Genomic DNA, 18,884 nt, shown 5'->3' on the forward strand with positions numbered 1-18,884 from the left:
GCTGGAGCATGCACGGTGGAAGGAGCCGATAGACTGGGGTGATGAGAGAGAGGGGTTTTGTGGATGAAGAGAGTGATGAGAGAGTGATGAAGAGAGTGATGAAGAGTGATGATGAGAGTGATGAAGAGAGTTTTAGGAGCTCCGATCCTTTCCCCTGGCACTCAGCCCCTGATTGCATCAGTCGGGGTACTGCCAAAGCAGACGGCTGCCAAACATGACATATTTGGGACAGCCCTGCTCACGTGTGTGCGCACGCTGCCTTCTTATGGTTCTGTGTCTGTCTGGACGTGACTAGTGGCGGATGTCTCTCCCCTGGTGGAGCTGGGAACCATCGCCTGCAGCTGATGCCAAAAGCCTGGGAGACAGAATGGCATGCTACTGTAGCAGTCCAGTTCAATTCATTCAGTGAGCTTCTGTGCAGCAAAACAGAGAGAGAGAGAGTCTGGCTTGGTGTAGCAGTGATGCTGCTGGTGTCGCAGCTCTTGACGAGGAGTCACATGCTCCACACTCTATCCTGCGCTCTCTCTCTCTCTCTCACTGTCTCTCTCTCTCTCTCTCTCTCGCTCTGTCTCTCTCTCTCTCTCTCTTCTCTCTCTCTCTCTCTCTGTCTCTGTCTCTCTCTGTCTGTCTCTCTCTCTCTGTCTCTCTCTTCGCTCACTGTCTCCCTCTCCTCCTCCCTCTCTCCTCTCTCTCTCTCTCTCTCTCCCTTGCTCGCTCGCTCTCAGTCTCTCTCTCTCTGTCTCTCGCTCTCCCTCCCTCCCTCTCTCTCTCCCTCCCTCTCTCTTTCCCTCCCTCTCTCTATCTCTCTCCCTCCCTCTCAGTCTCTCTCTCTCTCCCTCTCTCTCTCTCTCTCTCTCTCTCTCTCTCTCTCTCTATCCCTCTCTCTCTCTATCCCTCTCTCTCTCTCTCTCTGTTTCACAAACTGCAGGTTATATCATGTGCTGCGCTTGGTGGCAGCCTCCCCCTCTCCTGATGCGTTACTATTGGGCATGGATGATCATAACTAAAGCAGCATCATATGGCTGTTTACACCTCTCCTGATGCGTTTCTCTCTCTCTCTCTCTCTCTGTCTCTCTCTCCCTTGCTTGCTCGCTCTCAGTCTCTCTCTCTCTCTCTCTCTCTCTCTCTCTCTCTCTCTCGCTCTCTATAGCAGCATCATATGGCTGTTTACACCTCAGAGTCGGATTCTTATGCAATATGCTAAGCTTTGATCTTTGATGATGTAACATGAATTCATTGTCCTTAAGAAATGATCACGCTTTGTGCAATCGATAGGAATTGTAAGGCGAACAACTTTGCAAGCTCCTGTTTGCGAAAACAGCATAAGGCTAATTCTGTCATATCCAATTTGAATATCTATTTCTGAAACCTGCATTTGTTTAAGTTTATAGTGAGATTTGTGAAGCTTGTCATTTCCTTTCATAACGTTCTTTTATTAGGCCAGTATATGTGTGACCCAGTTTCATGGCTGAGAATATGCCAATTTTCTATAAGTGGGTATAGAAAAAGCCCAGAGGCAATGTGTGGAGTTGGGTTTCATATTGATTTGGCTAGCAGCTGGTCGATGGCTGCCTCTGATCCACACACACATGTGTGGCAGGGGAATATGGGGATGAGCTGAACCCCCTTCTGCTTTCTGAGGAGAGGGGAACCCAAAAGGGTGAGAGTTCAGTTCCTCAGGGGTAACAGTGAGCTCAGGGAGAAGTTACACATCAAAGACCTTCACCATGGAGCAGCAGATGAAAGCACAGGTCCCAGAACAGCAGTCCTGTCTGAGCTGTGGGGGGTGGGGGGGTCAGTGGCCTGCTGTGGGTGGGTGGTGATGGGGTAGGTATGGAGGAGCAACCCCAGGGAGTGTGCCGGAAGACACTAGAACATCTGATATTCCAGAAGATAAGAGCAGATGATGAGGGAAAGATTGGTATTTTACTTTTTAAAAGACAGAAAAGCTGTTGATTCTGATTGTGTTGTTGGTGTATCCTGCAAACAGGCATAGGAAGAGGTGTGTGTGTGCAGGGGTCATGTGCTGGTTCTGGAGGTTAGTGTGGATGTTTAGGGACCGTGTGTGTGACCCAGATCTGTGTGGGCATCCTCAGCAGAGGCAGCAGGGGGGGGGGAGGTGCTGAATGTTGATCAGCTCAGTGGAGTCAGCAGCATTCAGAACCCGTGCCACACAAACTCCTCTGGAAACACCCCCTCTTTTCTCTCCCTCTTTTCTCTCCCTCTTTTCTCTCCCTCTTTTCTCCTTCTTCTTTTCTCCTTCTTCTTTTCACCCTCTTTCTCCAAGCCCCACACCCTGTCGAGCTTTATTCTCCCCATTCTTCTGTCACCTCTCCTTTTCTGTCTTGCGCTGGCTGGCGCACACTGAAACTGGGCACTCAGCTGCACACAATGGCCTGATTCTTAACTAATGCTCACAAAGGGGGGCTGCTACTACAATAAAGGACTGGTGTGCTGGTGGAGTTGAGCGGGGCGGGGGCTGCATGCCTTACTATTATGAGTTCACCCTACACTCCTCCGGGTGTTTTACTTTCTCTTGTGTCATTTAAAGGGATGTGTGTGTGTTGTCTCGGCAACGCCACACAGCCATACATCCAGACGCTCGAGAGGAACAATGACGTTGCACAACAGCAATAAAGAGTCATTAGGAGAGGGGATGGGGATGGAGAAACACAGAAGGGGCATTCATGTGAACTCTTTTTGTTTGTAATGTTGAGCCTCTTTAGTTGCACTTATAATTCCAACCTTCAGTTGCAGTTTGCAGTTTGCATTGTGACCATGTAGGCACAGATACTAGGATCGACGAGGGAGAGTTTATTCACCCTACTCTGCTTTCCTTTTCTGTTGCTCGGAGAACTACAGTGATGCTGTCTGTTGCATTGGAGTTTGTTAATCTGATGTTTGTTTTGTTTTTTTATTGCGAAAGAACTAAATTGCATATCATTAAACTGAAGCAATTATGGTGTTAACTTAGAGTTGCTCCCTGATAGGTGTGTGTGTGTGCTTTGCCTTTGGATAAGAGTCTTAGAACAGATGTCATTTTAAATGCAGGCTCACACTTTTTATATTGGCTATTGCCCACACAGTGAAATAAGGGAATGACTGATGCCTGATCCCTGGTCTGTATTTGTTTTGTAACCAAGTGGTGATAGATAACATTCTTCTGTAATTCTCGTGTTATGACGTAATCTTTACCATGTAAATAACTCCGTGTGTTGTCAAGGGCGCCCTGTGACCGATGCTTTGCATGCATGTGCCAGTGGAATCACCTGTGGCTATCTGTCCCTGTAGCTCCGCCCTCAACAGGTGTACACACTACTCCACGGTCGGCTCTGGCTGCTACGGTTGCTATGGTGCATCAGTGGAACCTACCACTCTCCGGCCAGTAAACAGGGGTGGTCAGTTTTGATGGAGATGTATAGCTTACTTTAATTCTACTACTACACAATACTACTACAAATTCTGTCTCTGTCACCACTCTATAAGCATGAAATGAGTTTTATTTTCATAATTTTTTTTTCCCAATATGAAACAAAATAGCTAAATGAGCCCACTCATCCCCCTCTTTGTGTCAGATGTGACATTCAGCTGTCACTCCATGCAGGAGTATTGGGAAGGGTTTGTTTGAGTCTGGCTTTGCCCGAGATGGTAGGGAGGATCTAGCCAGGCTCTGGCAGTGGCACACAGGGACACACATGGTGCTGGACTTCAGGGAGTGGAGTGCCAGGTGGCAGCACTAGTGCCCAAGGGCAGCATGGCGCTGCCACCCCAGGAGTGTGCTGAGGAGAGCTATGAGTTTGACAGCTCCTCGGAGGCATTAGACAGCTCGGCCTCAGGGCTCCCCGACAAAGAGGAGGGAGAGGAGGAGGAGGAGGAGGAAGAGGAGAATGGGGATCTCTTCACTTTTGAAGAAGGTATAGTTCACCTGATGAAAGGTTATCTTTTTCTTTGTTCTTGTAATAACTTTTATTTTGGAGATGACAAGCATCTTGTGGACTCACTTGGTCCTGAAGGTCGGCCATGGATAGTTTTGGACTGAGATATGGCCTTGGTTGACTCACCGTTCATTGCCCTATGATGGTTTGACCGGCGCTGTCTTTAGTGTAGCAGTTGGCATGACGCTTGTTTGTATACAGGCTAAACATGGAATGCAGGAAGGCAGAGTTTGCTGCTGATACCATCAACAGGACTGTCTGTCTGAGTCTCACATTTACTCCTCTGCATTCGACCTAATTTATCCTTTTTATTAACTACATTTGTATTTATACTTTCTTCTCCCAGAAATGAGAAAACAGTTTACAGTCCTGCTCCCCCTAAACCTTTAGTGTGAGAACCAAAATAAAGTCGATTATTTTCAAACTCCGGTCAGGTAACTGCAACCGAAGTGCTTGTTTTGGTGTCTCGTTTCGTGATGCCATTGTGTAGAACCAGTTTCTTTATCGTAAGAGAGTTGGGCGTAAGAGCAAGCCATGACTTGAGTGTTAATCTTGGTGATCGCGCCGATGCCTTGGGAGCTGGTTGTGTCTGTGGTGTAGTTTTGAAACGCACCCCTCTCTGTGAAAGTTGGAACGCTGTTTTCCCCCATCACTAGACTAGTAGGCGGTGTTAAGTGTCACTGTATGAATGGTACATTCTAGGGCAGTGGTTCTTAACCTTATTGGAGGGACTGAACCCTGCGAGCTTCATCAGTGCATTCACCGAACCCTTCGTAATTGGAAAAATAAAATATGATTTCTTCAAAACATAGGTATATATAAAAACGACCCGACATTGCTAGTGTGAACCGGGCTATACTGTGTGTGTGTCTTGACCCCTGCCGAACCCCTGAGAGTGACTCAACGAACCCCTGGGGTTCAATCGAACCCAGGTTAAGAACCACTGTTCTAGCGGCGGCCCAAGGTTTTCTGCTCTGTGCTCCCTGGTCTGGGGGCAGTGCTGAGGGACTTGAGGGGTTATTACCATGGGAGCTTGGTCAGCGGCTTGGTTTGGCTGGTCAAACCATGGGGTACAATAACATTGATTGATGAAGCGTGTTTGACATGGAGCCTTGCCTCCATGTTTTGATCTCATCCACTTCCTTTAATTCAGGTTAGTAATTGGTCACGTACACAGCTGTGATTTATCTAGGCTGCTGATGCCAACTGGGCTGTTAAAGTCATTAACACCACGCCCTATTGATAAGAGAAGTTGCCAGTCGATACAGAGTGAATAGCCGGCCACGGTTAATTATAGTTAGAATAAGTCAACAAGCTGTGTTCAGTCGTCTTCCTGGTGTGTGTTTTATGGCGCTGTGATGAGCTATTCTCTCTCCCACTGTACTACAGAGAGCACGATACAAACTGCCTACGTTTACAAACATTGGGAGATCAAGGGTATGTCTGCAAAGAGGATGCTATTTTAGCTGCTGTCAAAGTCTGTGTCTTAATCTGCCCTCTGGAGGAAGCATCTGCTGTTTGTACAAATAGTACCTGCTCAGCACAGGAGGAGTGTGTGTGTCTTTGTCTGTCATCCTCTGTATCTGCGTGCTGTCATGGCCGTGTGTGTGACGCACATGGAAAGAAGGGTTTTGCATTTATTTTACTGGCTAAAGTAACCCAGCCTGGATTTCTTTATCTCCTCTCCTGTATGGGGCTGTTGTCTCACGGGCTGACACCTTTCAGGAAGCTAAAGTCACCTGTGATGACCTCTGGGTGTTTGCTGAGTGTGGGTTAATGGTTGGTTGGCTAGTTTCCTCGTCCTTGCTGTTTTAGGTCAGGCCACCCTGCCAATATCACAGGAGCAGACTCTACTCTACTCTACTCTACCCTATTCTTCCCTACCCTACATTTACATTTACATTTACATTTTAGTCATTTAGCAGACTCTACTCTACTCTACTCTACTCTACTCTACTCTACTCTTCCCTATTCTTCCCTACCCTACAATTACATTTACATTTACATTTTAGTCATTTAGCAGACTCTACTCTACTCTACTCTACTCTACTCTACTCTACTCTACTCTTCCCTATTCTTCCCTATTCTTCCCTACTCTACATCTACATTTACATTTTAGTCATTTAGCAGACTCTACTCTACTCTGCGCTTCCCTTTACCTCGACACTCTGAGCTTAAAACAACCGGAGCAATGTTCCTGAAGAGCATGCTGCCCAGCTGTGAGTGGTGTGCCCTCCTGTGTAAATGCCCTGCCCAGCTGTGAGTGGTGTGCCCTCCTGTGTAAATGCCCCTCTCTCCTGTGAGTGGTGTGCCCTCCTGTGTAAATGCCCTGCCCAGCTGTGAGTGGTGTGCCCTCCTGTGTAAATGCCCTGCCCAGCTGTGAGTGGTGTGCCCTCCTGTGTAAATGCCCCTCTCTCCTGTGAGTGGTGTGCCCTCCTGTGTAAATGCCCCTCTCTCCTGTGAGTGGTGTGCCCTCCTGTGTAAATGCCCCTCTCTCCTGTGAGTGGTGTGCCCTCCTGTGTAAATGCCCCTCTCTGCCCAGCTGTGAGTGGTGTGCCCTCCTGTGTAAATGCCCTGCCCAGCTGTGAGTGGTGTGCCCTCCTGTGTAAATGCCCCTCTCTCCTGTGAGTGGTGTGCCCTCCTGTGTAAATGCCCCTCTCTCCTGTGAGTGGTGTGCCCTCCTGTGTAAATGCCCCTCTCTCCTGTGAGTGGTGTGCCCTCCTGTGTAAATGCCCCTCTCTCCTGTGAGTGGTGTGCCCTCCTGTGTAAATGCCCTGCCCAGCTGTGAGTGGTGTGCCCTCCTGTGTAAATGCCCCTCTCTCCTGTGAGTGGTGTGCCCTCCTGTGTAAATGCCCATGCTCTCTCCTGTGTTCTGCCTCTCTGCAGTTCTGTGTGCTGAGCGTGTGGGCCAGATGACTAAGACATACAATGACATAGATGCTGTGACTCGTCTGCTTGAAGAGGTGAGTGGGCAGGGGGTGGAGCCTTTTAATACCCTTCCAAATATGAACCGCAGGACCTAAATAGAGACTGATATCAGATGGCCTAAACAGGGAGTCTGTCATTCTGCTCCAACATATTTAAATGAAATAGAGACTGATATATGATGGCCTAAACAGGGAGTCTGTCATTTTGCTCCAACATATTTAAATGAAATAGAGACTGATATATGATGGCCTAAACAGGGAGTCTGTCATTCTGCTCCAACATATTTTGAGGGCTATGTAGCACATGGGTGGGCTAAGAAGAGGTGTCCAACTTTGGTCTCTGTTTTGGAAGATCATCACCTCTTTTTAATATGTTGGCATTGTTCTCAACTGCAATATTTATTATACATGACAGGCATTTGAAATAACCCTTTTCGAATATAGTGCACATCAAAGAAGCCATGTTCCTGAATGCCATAGCAGGTCATTTGCATGCTATCTTAGTTTCTTAGTCAAATAAGTTTGAGGTCACCTCTCCCTGTTGGTCTTGTCAAATTAGCAGGTTGAAAGGATCACCAAAAAGACTCCAATCCAACAGTTGCTCTGTGGAGATGTGACGTACAAGTCCTCGTAGCCTGTCTGTATGGATATCTCTGTGTTTTTAAAGTCCTCATTACCTGTCTGTATGTATATCTCTGGGTTTTAAAGTTGTGTATTTGTCATACATTTTGTGTTTCTGATTAGTTTGCATTGGCCTAGTAGGCAGGCACTGAATCATACCGTTTAGTCCAGCAGGTGAATAGTATCAAATTGTTTTAAGGTGTGGTCCACGAGTCGATGTACTATACTATACTGGGGTGTGACTCAGTAGCTCTGTGATGGTTTGTTTGTTAGTGTTTTTGGTTTGTTCCACCCGCTGTGTTCCAGTTTGGTGTATAACACACCAACATCTCCATGCTGTGCTTTATTTGTGACACTGACATCTGGCTGACCCGGACAGACATCTGATTCTCTCCCCCACTTCAGAAAGAGCGTGACTTGGAGCTTGCTGCCCGCATTGGCCAGTCGTTGTTGAAGAAAAACAAAACCCTCAGTGAACGCAATGAATACCTGGAGGAGCAAGTGGAACACATACGGGAGGAGGTAGGCTGAAGGGAGGAGTGAAATCAGGAAGAGAGAGCCGATGAGAGCGTTGATTTATCTCCAGAAAATGGAATGGGCTATTTGGAGGAGTCTCCTCTGGCCCCCAATCTCAATATCAGTGTCTGTTACTTTCTTTTATTATTGGGATTGTTTAACCATGTAAAGCACCTTGAGACGTATTTTGTATTTTAAAGTGTGCCATACAAATAAAATCCATTATTATTATTAATATTATTATTAATCTTTTCTTATCCTGAAGGCCACTTTAGATTGTGTAATCTGAGGATGTCATTTAAGAGTTCAGTACTTAAACCCTGTAGAGGTTAAGCTTTGCCCCTTTGGAGTAGCTTTCGTAAGCTCTGCTGAGCACTAATGTGCATTCATTAATTCATTAAGTGATGAAACTCGACCAGTCACTGATGATGGTCCTCCTTATTAGAGGTTGATTACTGCTGTGTGAGCTGTGGGTGATTTCACTCCACCTGGTCCCCCATACGTAGCTGTTGTTGAATGTGGAGGCCCTGCCTGAGCGAGTGTGTGTGTGTGTGTGTGTGTGCGCAGGTGTCGCAGCTGCGTCACGACCTCTCCATGAAAGATGAGCTTCTCCAGTTCTACACCAGCGTGGCTGAGGAGTGCGAAGGAGACTCGGCCACCTCCACCCCGTGAGTCCCCCCCCGCCCCCCCCCCCCCCCCCCCCTCCCTCTTCTCCTGCCCCCTCAGGCCCGACATCCACCTTCATCCTTTGCATTCTCTATAGGTTTTGACATACAGTAGACAAATTCCTAGTGTGTTACTAGTCACCTCTAATTGAATAGTCTGCTGAGGTCCCTTGTCATCCTGGTGTTATTGCGAGTGGTAATAGTCCCCTATGAGGCGTTCAGGTTCAGTAATGAGAGAGTGGGGCTGAGGACTCCTTGGCCTCCTGCTGTGAAGGAGCCTCTCGGAGCTGCTGCAGTGGCAGGCAGTCATGGAGCTTTTCTCCCCAGTGCTGCAGTCCCACTCAGCCCCACACACCGTTCTTCATCCAGTGCTGCAGTCCCACCCAGCCCTCACACACCTGTCTTCATCCAGTGCTGCAGGTGTTCACATTTAGGAAGGAACTTGGCTAATCACACATACACATCAGGTGTTCAAAATTGTTTACGAAATGACAAAGGGTGAGTATCCAAGAGGCATTTAAAATGGCAGGCACCTGTGATTTAAATGACAATGAAAAACTTAAAACGTCAGTTAAGGGCTTGTTTATTGGGTGTCTAATGCAGTTGTCTGAGCAGTTGGCTCAATGAATGCATCGTGAATACTCAAGTTTACTCAAGAAGAGGGAGAAGAACATCTTCACCCACAGGGATTCAGAATATCACTGATGGGAACAATCCACTCTAATAGTTTAGTGATATACATTTCTTGATGCGATATAGGATTTCAACAGAATTATTTAGCTACGTTCTTAACCTTATAAAATGTATAACATTATACAATGTAACTTAAAACATTTTAAAGTAATTTTCATATACTATAAATAATAAAATTGTAATGTTTCTGACAAACACACATGCGTGTTGAAAGGTCGTAACGTACATGTCTGGCTCACCCAATAAAATAGAATTCAGCAGGTGATTTTTATTTTGAACACTTGATCATGGTGCGATTAGCCAAGTTAGCCATGGACAGCTAAACAGGTGTGGCGAGCCATGAGGGCCAGTTTACTGTAGGTCATGAGGGAAGAATGCTCTTTTGGATTCATTATTATAAATAAATTAAGAAAATAATATGTCTATTATAAAATAACATGCATCGTGTGTTATAGCTACTCTTGTTGTTTTAGTATCTCCGTGGATACTAGGGGTGCTGCTACTCCTCCCCCCCCCCTCCCCCCCTCCCAGGCATGAGGCAGGTATACAGTACACCACGTGCAGGTCTCATTACAGTGGTGCTAAAACATTGATTCTTCATATAAGATTGCAGTGTGCTGCCGTGCTGCATTAATAATGCATAGGCTGCGAGTGCAGACAGACAGGTATAGTCCAGGAGAGTGTTTCAGGCTCACGTACGCGTCTCACATGGTGTTCACGATCACTTTCACATGCTGTGAACAGGCAACAAAGGGATGATGTCTAATCATAAGCGTGTCATAGGCCTATTCATGTTCATAGTAGCACAAGTATCTGTCTGACTAACAGAAAAGACTTAGCATAAACTAGCCACTCTAAACCCATGGCATCTGTGTGCATCCGCCGTGTCTAGCAGTGGCTGCTCTTTGCTCAACTGCCGTGGGGATGTTTTCATGTATTGCCCTATGTGACACATGGTCTGTGTTAGGTGAAAATTCACCCTTAAGTTATTTCTGGACTCTGAAGTTGTAGATCAGTATATTTATTCAATAACCATTGCAATTGGGCTCACTCACAACACAAGGATGAAAAGTGAAGCCCTGACACTCACAAACCACAAGGGTTATATACTTAAGATTTATCTAATGCTGACGCCATAAATGTTTAATCATCTAGTTCTCGACTGAGCTTCTAGTATCTTCTCAGGGTCGAGAAAACAATAAGTGGCGCCAGTTAATCAAAGTTACACATATACACAGAAACACAGAAAAGCCATGTCACTGTTATGAAAAGCATAAAAGGTAATTATTAATACAAGCACTTGATTCCTATATTCTGAAGTAATTAACAGTGTTTGGTAATTATCTCCATCAGTCTGTACTTGGAGCTTGCTCTGCTGTAAATCTGCCCAACCGTGGGGTAGAAACCTGCCCCGTGTGACCCTGCTGTGTGGCTCTCTGTTTGTGTGGCCAGTGTCCGGCGGAATGAGTCGACAGCCTTGTTGCCCGGTGGCTTCCCTCTGGACTCGCTGCAGAAGAAGCTGAAGGACCTGGAGGAGGAGAACATCAGCCTGCGTACAGAGGTGAGCTGTCTGAGCGGGACGCCCCACGCTATAGCGCTCCAGAAGGGTCTGAGCAGGACGTCCCACACTATAGTGATCCAGAAGGGTCTGAGCGGGACGTCCCACGCTATAGTGCTCCAGAGATGAGCTGTCTGAGCAGGACGCCCCACGCTATAGTGCTCCAGAGGTGAGCTGTCTGAGAAGGGTCTGAGCGGGACGCCCCACACTATAGTGCTCCAGAGGTGAGCTGTCTGAGCGGGACGTCCCACGCTATAGTGCTCCAGAGGTGAGCTGCCTGAGCAGGAAGTCCCACGCTATAGTGCTCTAGAAGTGAGCTGTCTGAGCAGGACGTCCCACGCTATAGTGCCCCAGAGGTGAGCTGTCTGAGCAGGACGTCCCACGCTATAGTGCTCTAGAAGTGAGCTGTCTGAGCAGGACGTCCCACGCTATAGTGCTCCAGAAGTCACTGATTTGTGTAGAAGTGTTTGCAAGGTCCAGAAAGCAATTCATTTCAAAATGATATAAACAAAAACAGATAAACGAATAGCAGTGTGAAGGTTTCCCGTTTGTGTTTGTGTGTATTTATGTCTGTGTGTGTGTATCTGTCTCCCCCTTAGGCCAATCACCTGGAGACAGAGACTATGTGCTACGAGGAGAAGGAGCAGCAGCTGGTGAATGACTGTGTGAAGGAGCTCAGTAAGTCCTCCCATAACGGACACTCTTGTGAATGAATGACTGTGTGAGGGAGCTCAGTAAGTCCTCCCGTAACGGACACTCTTGTGAACGACTGTGTGAAGGAGCTCAGTAAGTCCTCCCGTAACGGACACTCTTGTGAATGACTGTGTGAAGCAGCTCAGTAAGTCCTCCCATAACGGCCACTCTTGTGAATGAATGACTGTGTGAAGGAGCTCATTAAGTCCTCCCGTAACGGCCACTCTTGTGAATGACTGTGTGAAGGAGCTCAGTAAGTCCTCCCATAACGGACACTCTTTCCTGCCACAGAGCAGCGTTACACCACCCCCCACCCCCCACCCTGCCCTCAGTTTTACCCTGCTCCCCTCACAACTGGCCCAGCCACTGAGAGAGCATTAGAGACCGTGTTGATCCAGTTAAGAGCGGTTGACGTCGCTGGGTTCTGCTCGTGTGTCTCGTGTATGTTGTAGTTGAGTTGGTCGTGTGCCGTGTCTGACGCACATGCACTCTCATGCCTCACGTCCCCGGGAGCTCAAGCGGGCCTCGTCTAAAAAACACGTGCAGAAGAATTCATCATTTATTCACTGCGCATTTGCAGCCATCTCAACCTATTTCTTCCCTGTTGTTCTGCCTGTTTCACATCTCCTCTCCTCCAAACGTTCTCTCTTAGGAGACGCTAACTTCCAGCTCTCATCTCTGGCCGAGGAGCTGGCCAGGAAAACGGACGATGCGTCTCGTCAGCAAGAGGAGATCACCCACCTCTTGTCCCAGATTGTTGACCTGCAGAAGAAGTCCAAGGCTGTACGTCTTAAATCGTAAACAACAACAACACACACACACGCGCGCGCGCGCGCACGCACGCACGCGCACGCACGCACGCACATATATACACGCGCACACATATACACACACACACACACACACACACACACACACACGCACGCACATATATATACACACACACACACACACACACACGCACTCACATATATACACACACACACACACGCACATATATACACACACACACGCGCACACATATATATACACACACACACACACACACACACGCACATGCACATGCACACATACATACACACACACACACACACACACACACACACACACAAACTGTGTTTAGGTGCTTTCACCTTGTAATGTGATCTCATGGGTGGTTGTGTTGTTTTCCAGTATGCTGTTGAGAATGAGGAGCTGACCCAGCATTTGGGAGCTGCCAAAGATGCCCAGCGACAGCTCACAGCCGAGGTACCCCAGCATGGCCCTTATATACAGTACATGGCCCTTATGACTGCACTGCTGTCATCTAGTCTTAATCATTAGTTAATTAGTTATTAATTATCACTTTATGCACTGCTCTGTTCTCTTCACTGTTATCACCCTTTGTTTAACTCTTTTCTTTTGTGTGTGTGTGTGTGTGTGTGTGTGTGTGTGTGTGTGTGTGTGTTTAGCTGAGAGAGCTGGAGGACAAGTATGCTGAATGCTTGGAAATGCTGAATGAGGCACAGGAGGAGCTGAAGAACCTGAGGAACAAAACCCTCCCCTCTGCCGCTTCACGCCGCTTCAACTCACTGGGCCTTTTCCCCATGGTAAGAGAGTTGGCTCCCCATGGTAAGAGAGTTGGCCTATTTCCCCATGGTAAGAGAGTTGGCCCCCCATGGTAAGAGAGTTGGCCCCCCATGGTAAGAGAGTTGGGCCTTTTAGTTGGGCCTTTTCCCCATGGTAAGAGAGTTGAGCCCTTTTCCCCATGGTAAGAGAATTGAGCCTTTTCCCCATGGTAAGAGAGTTGGGCAGGAGGCTTTGTGTGGGTGACCGAAATTATTATTTCAAAATAATAATATAGAGAGAGAGAGTTTGCACCAGATGACCCTGTAAAATATCTTCAATGTATCATTTAACCACAGCTCACGGAAGGCTCCACTTTCTTTGTGTATTTCTTTGCTTGTGACCTGTGTGTGTGTGTGTGTGTGTGTGTGTGTGTGTGTGTGTGTGTGTGTGTGTGTGTGTGTGTGTGTGTGTGTGTGTGTGTGTGTGTGTGTGTGTGTGTGTGTGTGTGTGTCTGTGTCTGTAAAAGAGAGGTTGTAACACTACCCGACTTGGCCCTGTTTGGCCCCAGTCTCTAGTGCTGCCCTCTGCTGTCTGACCGTGGTATTGCTCTCTCTCTCTCTCTCTCAGGATTCTCTGGCTGCAGAGATCGAGGGTACCATGAGGAAAGAGCTGCAGATGGATGATCCTGACGTAGAGGAACACATGTACGTATGTCCAGAAATCCACCCAAACAATCACTCCATCGGCTGTAGAGTCACTTCTCTGTTCAGTGTTCTCGAAACTCCCTCTCAAGTAGTATTGTAGGATATTGACTGGTCATCTGCAGATATGGTATCATTTAACATCATTTAACATTATTTTGAACTATGAAAGAAGGACTACATATTCAAATCAATTTGCCATGGGAAGGTTACACTTCCATGTTCCTCATCGAATGCCCTGCTGATGTTGTGTGTCTGTGTGTCTGTCCCGTCTGCACCCCAAACGTATCTTCTGATGTTGTGTGTCTGTGTGTCTGTGTGTCTGTGTGTCTGTCCAGGCTGAACCCAAGCGTGTATTCTGATGTTGTGTGTCTGTGTGTCTGTGTGTCTGTCCAGGCTGAACCCAAGCGTGTATTCTGATGTTGTGTGTCTGTGTGTCTGTGTGTCCGTCCCGTCTGCACCCCAAGCGTATCTTCTGATGTTGTGTGTCTGTGTGTCTGTGTGTCTGTGTGTCTGTCCCGTCTGCACCCCAAGCGTATCTTCTGATGTTGTGTGTCTGTGTGTCTGTGTGTCTGTGTGTCTGTGTGTCTGTCCAGGCTGCACCCAAGCGTATCTTCTGATGATGTCTGTCTGTGTGTCTGTGTGTCTGTGCAGGCTGCACCCCAAGCGTATCTTCTGATGATGTCTGTCTGTGTGTCTGTGTGTCTGTCCAGGCTACACCCAAACGTATCTTCTGATGTTGTGTGTCTGTGTGTCTGTGTGTCTGCCAGGCTGCACCCCAAGCGTATCTTCTGATGTTGTGTGTCTGTGTGTCTGTGTGTCTGTCCAGGCTGCACCCGAAGCGTATCTTCCAGACGGTGCGTAACGTCAACCAGACGGTGCGTCAGCGCTCCACGGGCCCCTCCCCCATGAACATCCCGGGGTCCAATCAGACGTCGTCTCTGAACTCCCGGCGCTCCAGCTGCGTGAGCACGCCCCGCTCCAGCATGTACGGCGGCAGCATGATGGACAACCGCGCCAGCAGCATGATCCTGGAGGGCCACACGCCCGAGGACAGGTCAGCCCCGGCAGACTACTGTCTCCTTACCCCTCGTCAGACTCCACTCATGGATAGGGCTGTCCCACACTCCTCAGGGTCAGAACACACATCAGGGACTGGGAATGGACAGTCTGCCAATAACTGTTTAGGAACCTGTAAGGTGAAATAGGAGGATATGTAGATGTAATCGTTACCAAGCGTTTGATAGATATGCATTTGAGTTTCCTGTTGTCCTTATGATCCTTTCAAATAGAAATAGACTTTGTGTTGTTTGTGCAACTCTCCTCAGTCTCTTTCTGCTTCTCTGTTCTGGTCGGGCAACAGATCAGACGACTCGAACAGGAAGCAGGCGGGGACCCCCGGCACGCCGGGCTCCCAGGACCTGGCGGCGGCGCTGCGACGTCTGACCCTGCGTCGGGACAACTACATGAGCGAGCGGCGCTTCTTCGAGGACGAGCGCGAGCGCAAGCTGCAGGAGCTGTCTGAGAAGGACGGGCTGTCGGAGGGGAGGGGGGGGGAGGACGGCTCCCTCACCCCCACGGACAGCATCATGTCCCTGGGCCTGTCCTCGCTGCACTCCGGCCTCTCCGGCTTCTCCTTCTACGGCCCGCGCTCCTACCTGCCCGAGAAGCTGCAGATCGTTAAGCCACTGGAAGGTGACCTCACTGGCCGCCGCCACTCTCTCTATCTCTACCTCTCCTCCTCCTCCTCCTCCTCCTCCTCCTCCTCATCCTCCCCTCCTCCCCCACCTCCCTCCCCACGGTGCTGTTAGGCACTCTGTGGTCGCTGGTGCACCAGGACACAGATGCCCTCGACAGGCACTACTCCTTCTACTTCCGCCACACACAGCCACACTGCCTGTTTGAGATCTGAGAGGGGCCACTCATCCAATAAGAAGCCATAGCACTTTTAATCAAACAGCTCAAACTGCCTTCATTAATATGGTGTTCCCCCAATAGAGTGTCATTAGCCATATTGGCGGTTAGCCATAGGTGGTTCAATGTCCAACCCACCTAAAAGTCCATCTAGTTTCTTTTTTTTTGTACTGCTTTAGGTTCGAGTCCCAAATGCTGTGTGATTGGACCCGCTGTCTTTCTCAGCTTAAAGATTGTCTTCCTCTCTCTTCTTCCATTCTTTAGCAGGGGCAACAGAGTGGATGCAGTAGCTTAAAGCACTCTGTTTCACTTCAGTAGTGTTTGTGTTACATGTACTGTAGTTTGTATTTGCCCCATAGTCTTTGTATGGAATCAGATTTGTCAAATGTTTTTCTTGATTCTGTTGTCTTTGATGTAGGGGAAGGGATTTTGTATTTCTAGTTGGTAGTAGTAGTTTCTAAATGTTATGTCTATGCACTTTAATGTTTCTATGTAGTTGTTATGACCAGTAACAGTGATACACTGGTGATTTATACACCTTTGCTCTTTCATGCCCCCTTGTGACCGAAAGAGGTGCTGCTCCTAGAATTTCCCTAAGACAGCGCATTAATCATGCAGTATAACTGTATTTGTATCCCATTGATTTAAATTCAACGGGCTTTGGTTGATGAAAGCTTTAACACTCAGTTTTGACCTGTTAAGGATTGTGTTTTTCTGTAGTAATATGAAGGTCTTACCGATATTAGTTGAATAGGACAGTGCATTATGCTGTCTCTGCTTCACATACCGATGGATTTGGATTGTGCTATTTCATAGCTGGCATGCTCTGCAACTCGATCAAAGCACTTTGTTCCCCTTCCTCTTTGCACTGACAGAACTCATGTATGTTGTTCTTCAGTCACCTGTTTGGACTGAATTGTTGTGTTGTCTTTAAAACTTCTCACCCTGTCTTTTTGAGTGTGTTCATTATTTTGTTGAGGATTTGTCAATAAAATCTTATTATCATTTTTCTTACCATGTTTTATTTTTTGAGTTTCTCTACTGTGCCTGTACCCTAACCAGTGCATAGACCACAGTCTCACATTATTCATTTCGGTGAAGTGATTTTGTGATAAGAATTCAGTCGTGTTTAGTGTCGGTGTATATGCTTATATGGGTGTGCATGTAAATATATTTGTGTGTGTGTGTGTGTGTGTGCATGTGGGAGTGTGGATGTCTGTTTTATATGCGTGGTTGTATGCATTCATTTGCATGTGACCTCCTCACAAACCTCTCTGTCTGAATGACTTAAGTGCCAACATATGAGAGGACTCTACTTCAACAGCGATTAGAATTCACTTTGCAATCAACACGATTCTTGGAAATCCCAAGTGTATCTAGCTCAGAGATGGTACCCACACAACTGAAATGAGAAGGGGGACTCAACCATTCCCCAGTCCCTCACATCTACCTTCTCTGTGTTCAGCCTCTGTCTGGTCTTGCCACAGTGCCACACCATACATATCACCGTTTGTGCTGATTTATTTCCCAGTGGTCCAATGGGCAGTTGGTTTCTCCACAGGACCTGATGTTGACAACTAATAGCTGATCTGAGAACAGAAGGTCTTTTTGTCATGTTATGAATGGAGGTACTCTCAGGTTGCCAAAGTTTTTGTGGCGAGTTCTCCTTTCACAAACAATGTAGTGTACAACTACAAATACCCTGAGTCTCTGGTCATCGTAGGACATGTGCCATGACATGAAGACTGGTGTGAGAACTGTTCAGATTCAGTCTAAATCTCTTTCTGTCATTTCTGTTAGAATCGAACGTGATCCTTTTACAATTCTTCTGTTTTTCAGTTTTGTGTTTAACTAAATGCCTAACTGTTTCTCTCCTCTCTCCCTCTCCCCCTCTCTGTTTGTTCCTGCGTCTCCCAGGTTCAGTCACTTTGCACCAGTGGCAGCAGTTAGCCCAGCCCAACCTGGGGGGCATCCTGGACCCGCGGCCGGGCGTGGTCACCAAGGGCTTCCGTCCCCTGGAGCTGGACCTGGAGGAGGTGTACCGCTTCACCGACCTGGAGGAGGACGAGGCGGGAGGGGAGCGCCTGTCCATCACGGGCCTCACCGCCTCGGGTCACCTGAGCCGCCGTCGCCTCTGTCTCAGCCGCTGCTCCTCCACCTCCTCCCTCGCCAGCGACAACAACAACACCCTGCCCAACAACAACACCATGCCCAACAACAACACCCCAATCAACAACAACAACAACAACGACTTCAGTGGCTCCAGCGATGGCCTCGACCAAGAGCCGTCAGCAGCAGCAGCAGCGGCGGCTGCAGGGACAGGAAATGGTCAGGTGTCCACAGGAAGTTTGGAGATGGCCGAGGCTGCAGGCTTGTCCTCCGGTGAGGGTGTGCTCTAACCCCCTCCCCTCGTCCCTCCCTCCCTCCCTCCTCCTCCTCCTCTTCTCAGCACAGCTCCCAGGCCAGGAGAGGGCTGAGCGTGTCCTCCCAGCGTCCCAGGGACAGTGGGGTGGCTGATGTGTTGGCCACTGAGAGTGCTGCTCTGGGTCTCCACGTCATCACGCTGACACACACGTCCACCCACATCACCCCCCACCCTCAGATGCCTGGCGCCATGTTTCATTATATGAGTATATATTTGCATTTTATTGTTTTGATTTCCTCATGTTCCATTCGAATCATCTCCCCCCTCATTCAAACCTCAATCAAGCCATGTGTTTCAATCTGTGCTTTCATTCCACACTTTCCTCTCCTGAAATAATCCAAAGCATGAGAATGGAGAACAGACAAAAAAATATTTTTTTTTAATAGTAGAGGTCTTTTTCACAGCCTTTCAAAGTGCCTCGTGACGAGCTATTTCAGGGTTTCGATGGCAAATGTAGCTTTTCACTAGTAGTAGTGATTCACTTAGCAGTAAAGGTCATCTACTCCACCTCATCATGCCGGTAATGTTAGGTAATGGTAGGTCGCTGTTTTTCTGAACCATGGGAGAGGATTGTTACTTTTCATTCTGGCCTTGTTCAATCCTGATATGGTTGACTGGCATGAACTTTTAAACGGTACAAATTTGTCCTTTTTGAACTATCCCTTTTAAGCAAAAGGTTTCATAGTTG

At 47.8% G+C, this 18,884-nt stretch overlaps 1 protein-coding gene across 6 annotated transcripts in view; it reads left to right on the plus strand.

Annotated features, from left to right (window-relative positions):
• Nucleotides 1-18,884, plus strand: part of trak1a (trafficking protein, kinesin binding 1a) — a 39,839-nt gene that overhangs the window by 16,420 nt on the left and 4,535 nt on the right. For 5 of the 6 annotated variants that reach the window (XM_031576709.2, XM_042709191.1, XM_031576706.2 and 2 more), the window contains 12 exons: nt 6,822-6,898; nt 7,889-8,005; nt 8,567-8,667; nt 10,810-10,918; nt 11,515-11,593; nt 12,261-12,391; nt 12,782-12,856; nt 13,060-13,197; nt 13,784-13,860; nt 14,687-14,914; nt 15,221-15,552; nt 17,689-18,153. In XM_031576709.2, the coding sequence (XP_031432569.1) occupies nt 6,848-6,898; nt 7,889-8,005; nt 8,567-8,667; nt 10,810-10,918; nt 11,515-11,593; nt 12,261-12,391; nt 12,782-12,856; nt 13,060-13,197; nt 13,784-13,860; nt 14,687-14,914; nt 15,221-15,552; nt 17,689-18,153 (1,903 nt within the window). In that variant the 5' untranslated portion in view covers nt 6,822-6,847. Of the gene's footprint in view, nt 1-3,251; nt 3,915-6,821; nt 6,899-7,888; nt 8,006-8,566; nt 8,668-10,809; nt 10,919-11,514; nt 11,594-12,260; nt 12,392-12,781; nt 12,857-13,059; nt 13,198-13,783; nt 13,861-14,686; nt 14,915-15,220; nt 15,553-17,688; nt 18,154-18,884 lie in introns of those variants that run through there. The other variant, XM_031576707.2, reaches the window with a different exon arrangement.

Source organism: Clupea harengus, chromosome 11 (assembly GCF_900700415.2).
Source record: "Clupea harengus chromosome 11, Ch_v2.0.2, whole genome shotgun sequence".
In the NCBI taxonomy this organism is placed as follows: Eukaryota; Metazoa; Chordata; class Actinopteri; order Clupeiformes; family Clupeidae; genus Clupea; species Clupea harengus.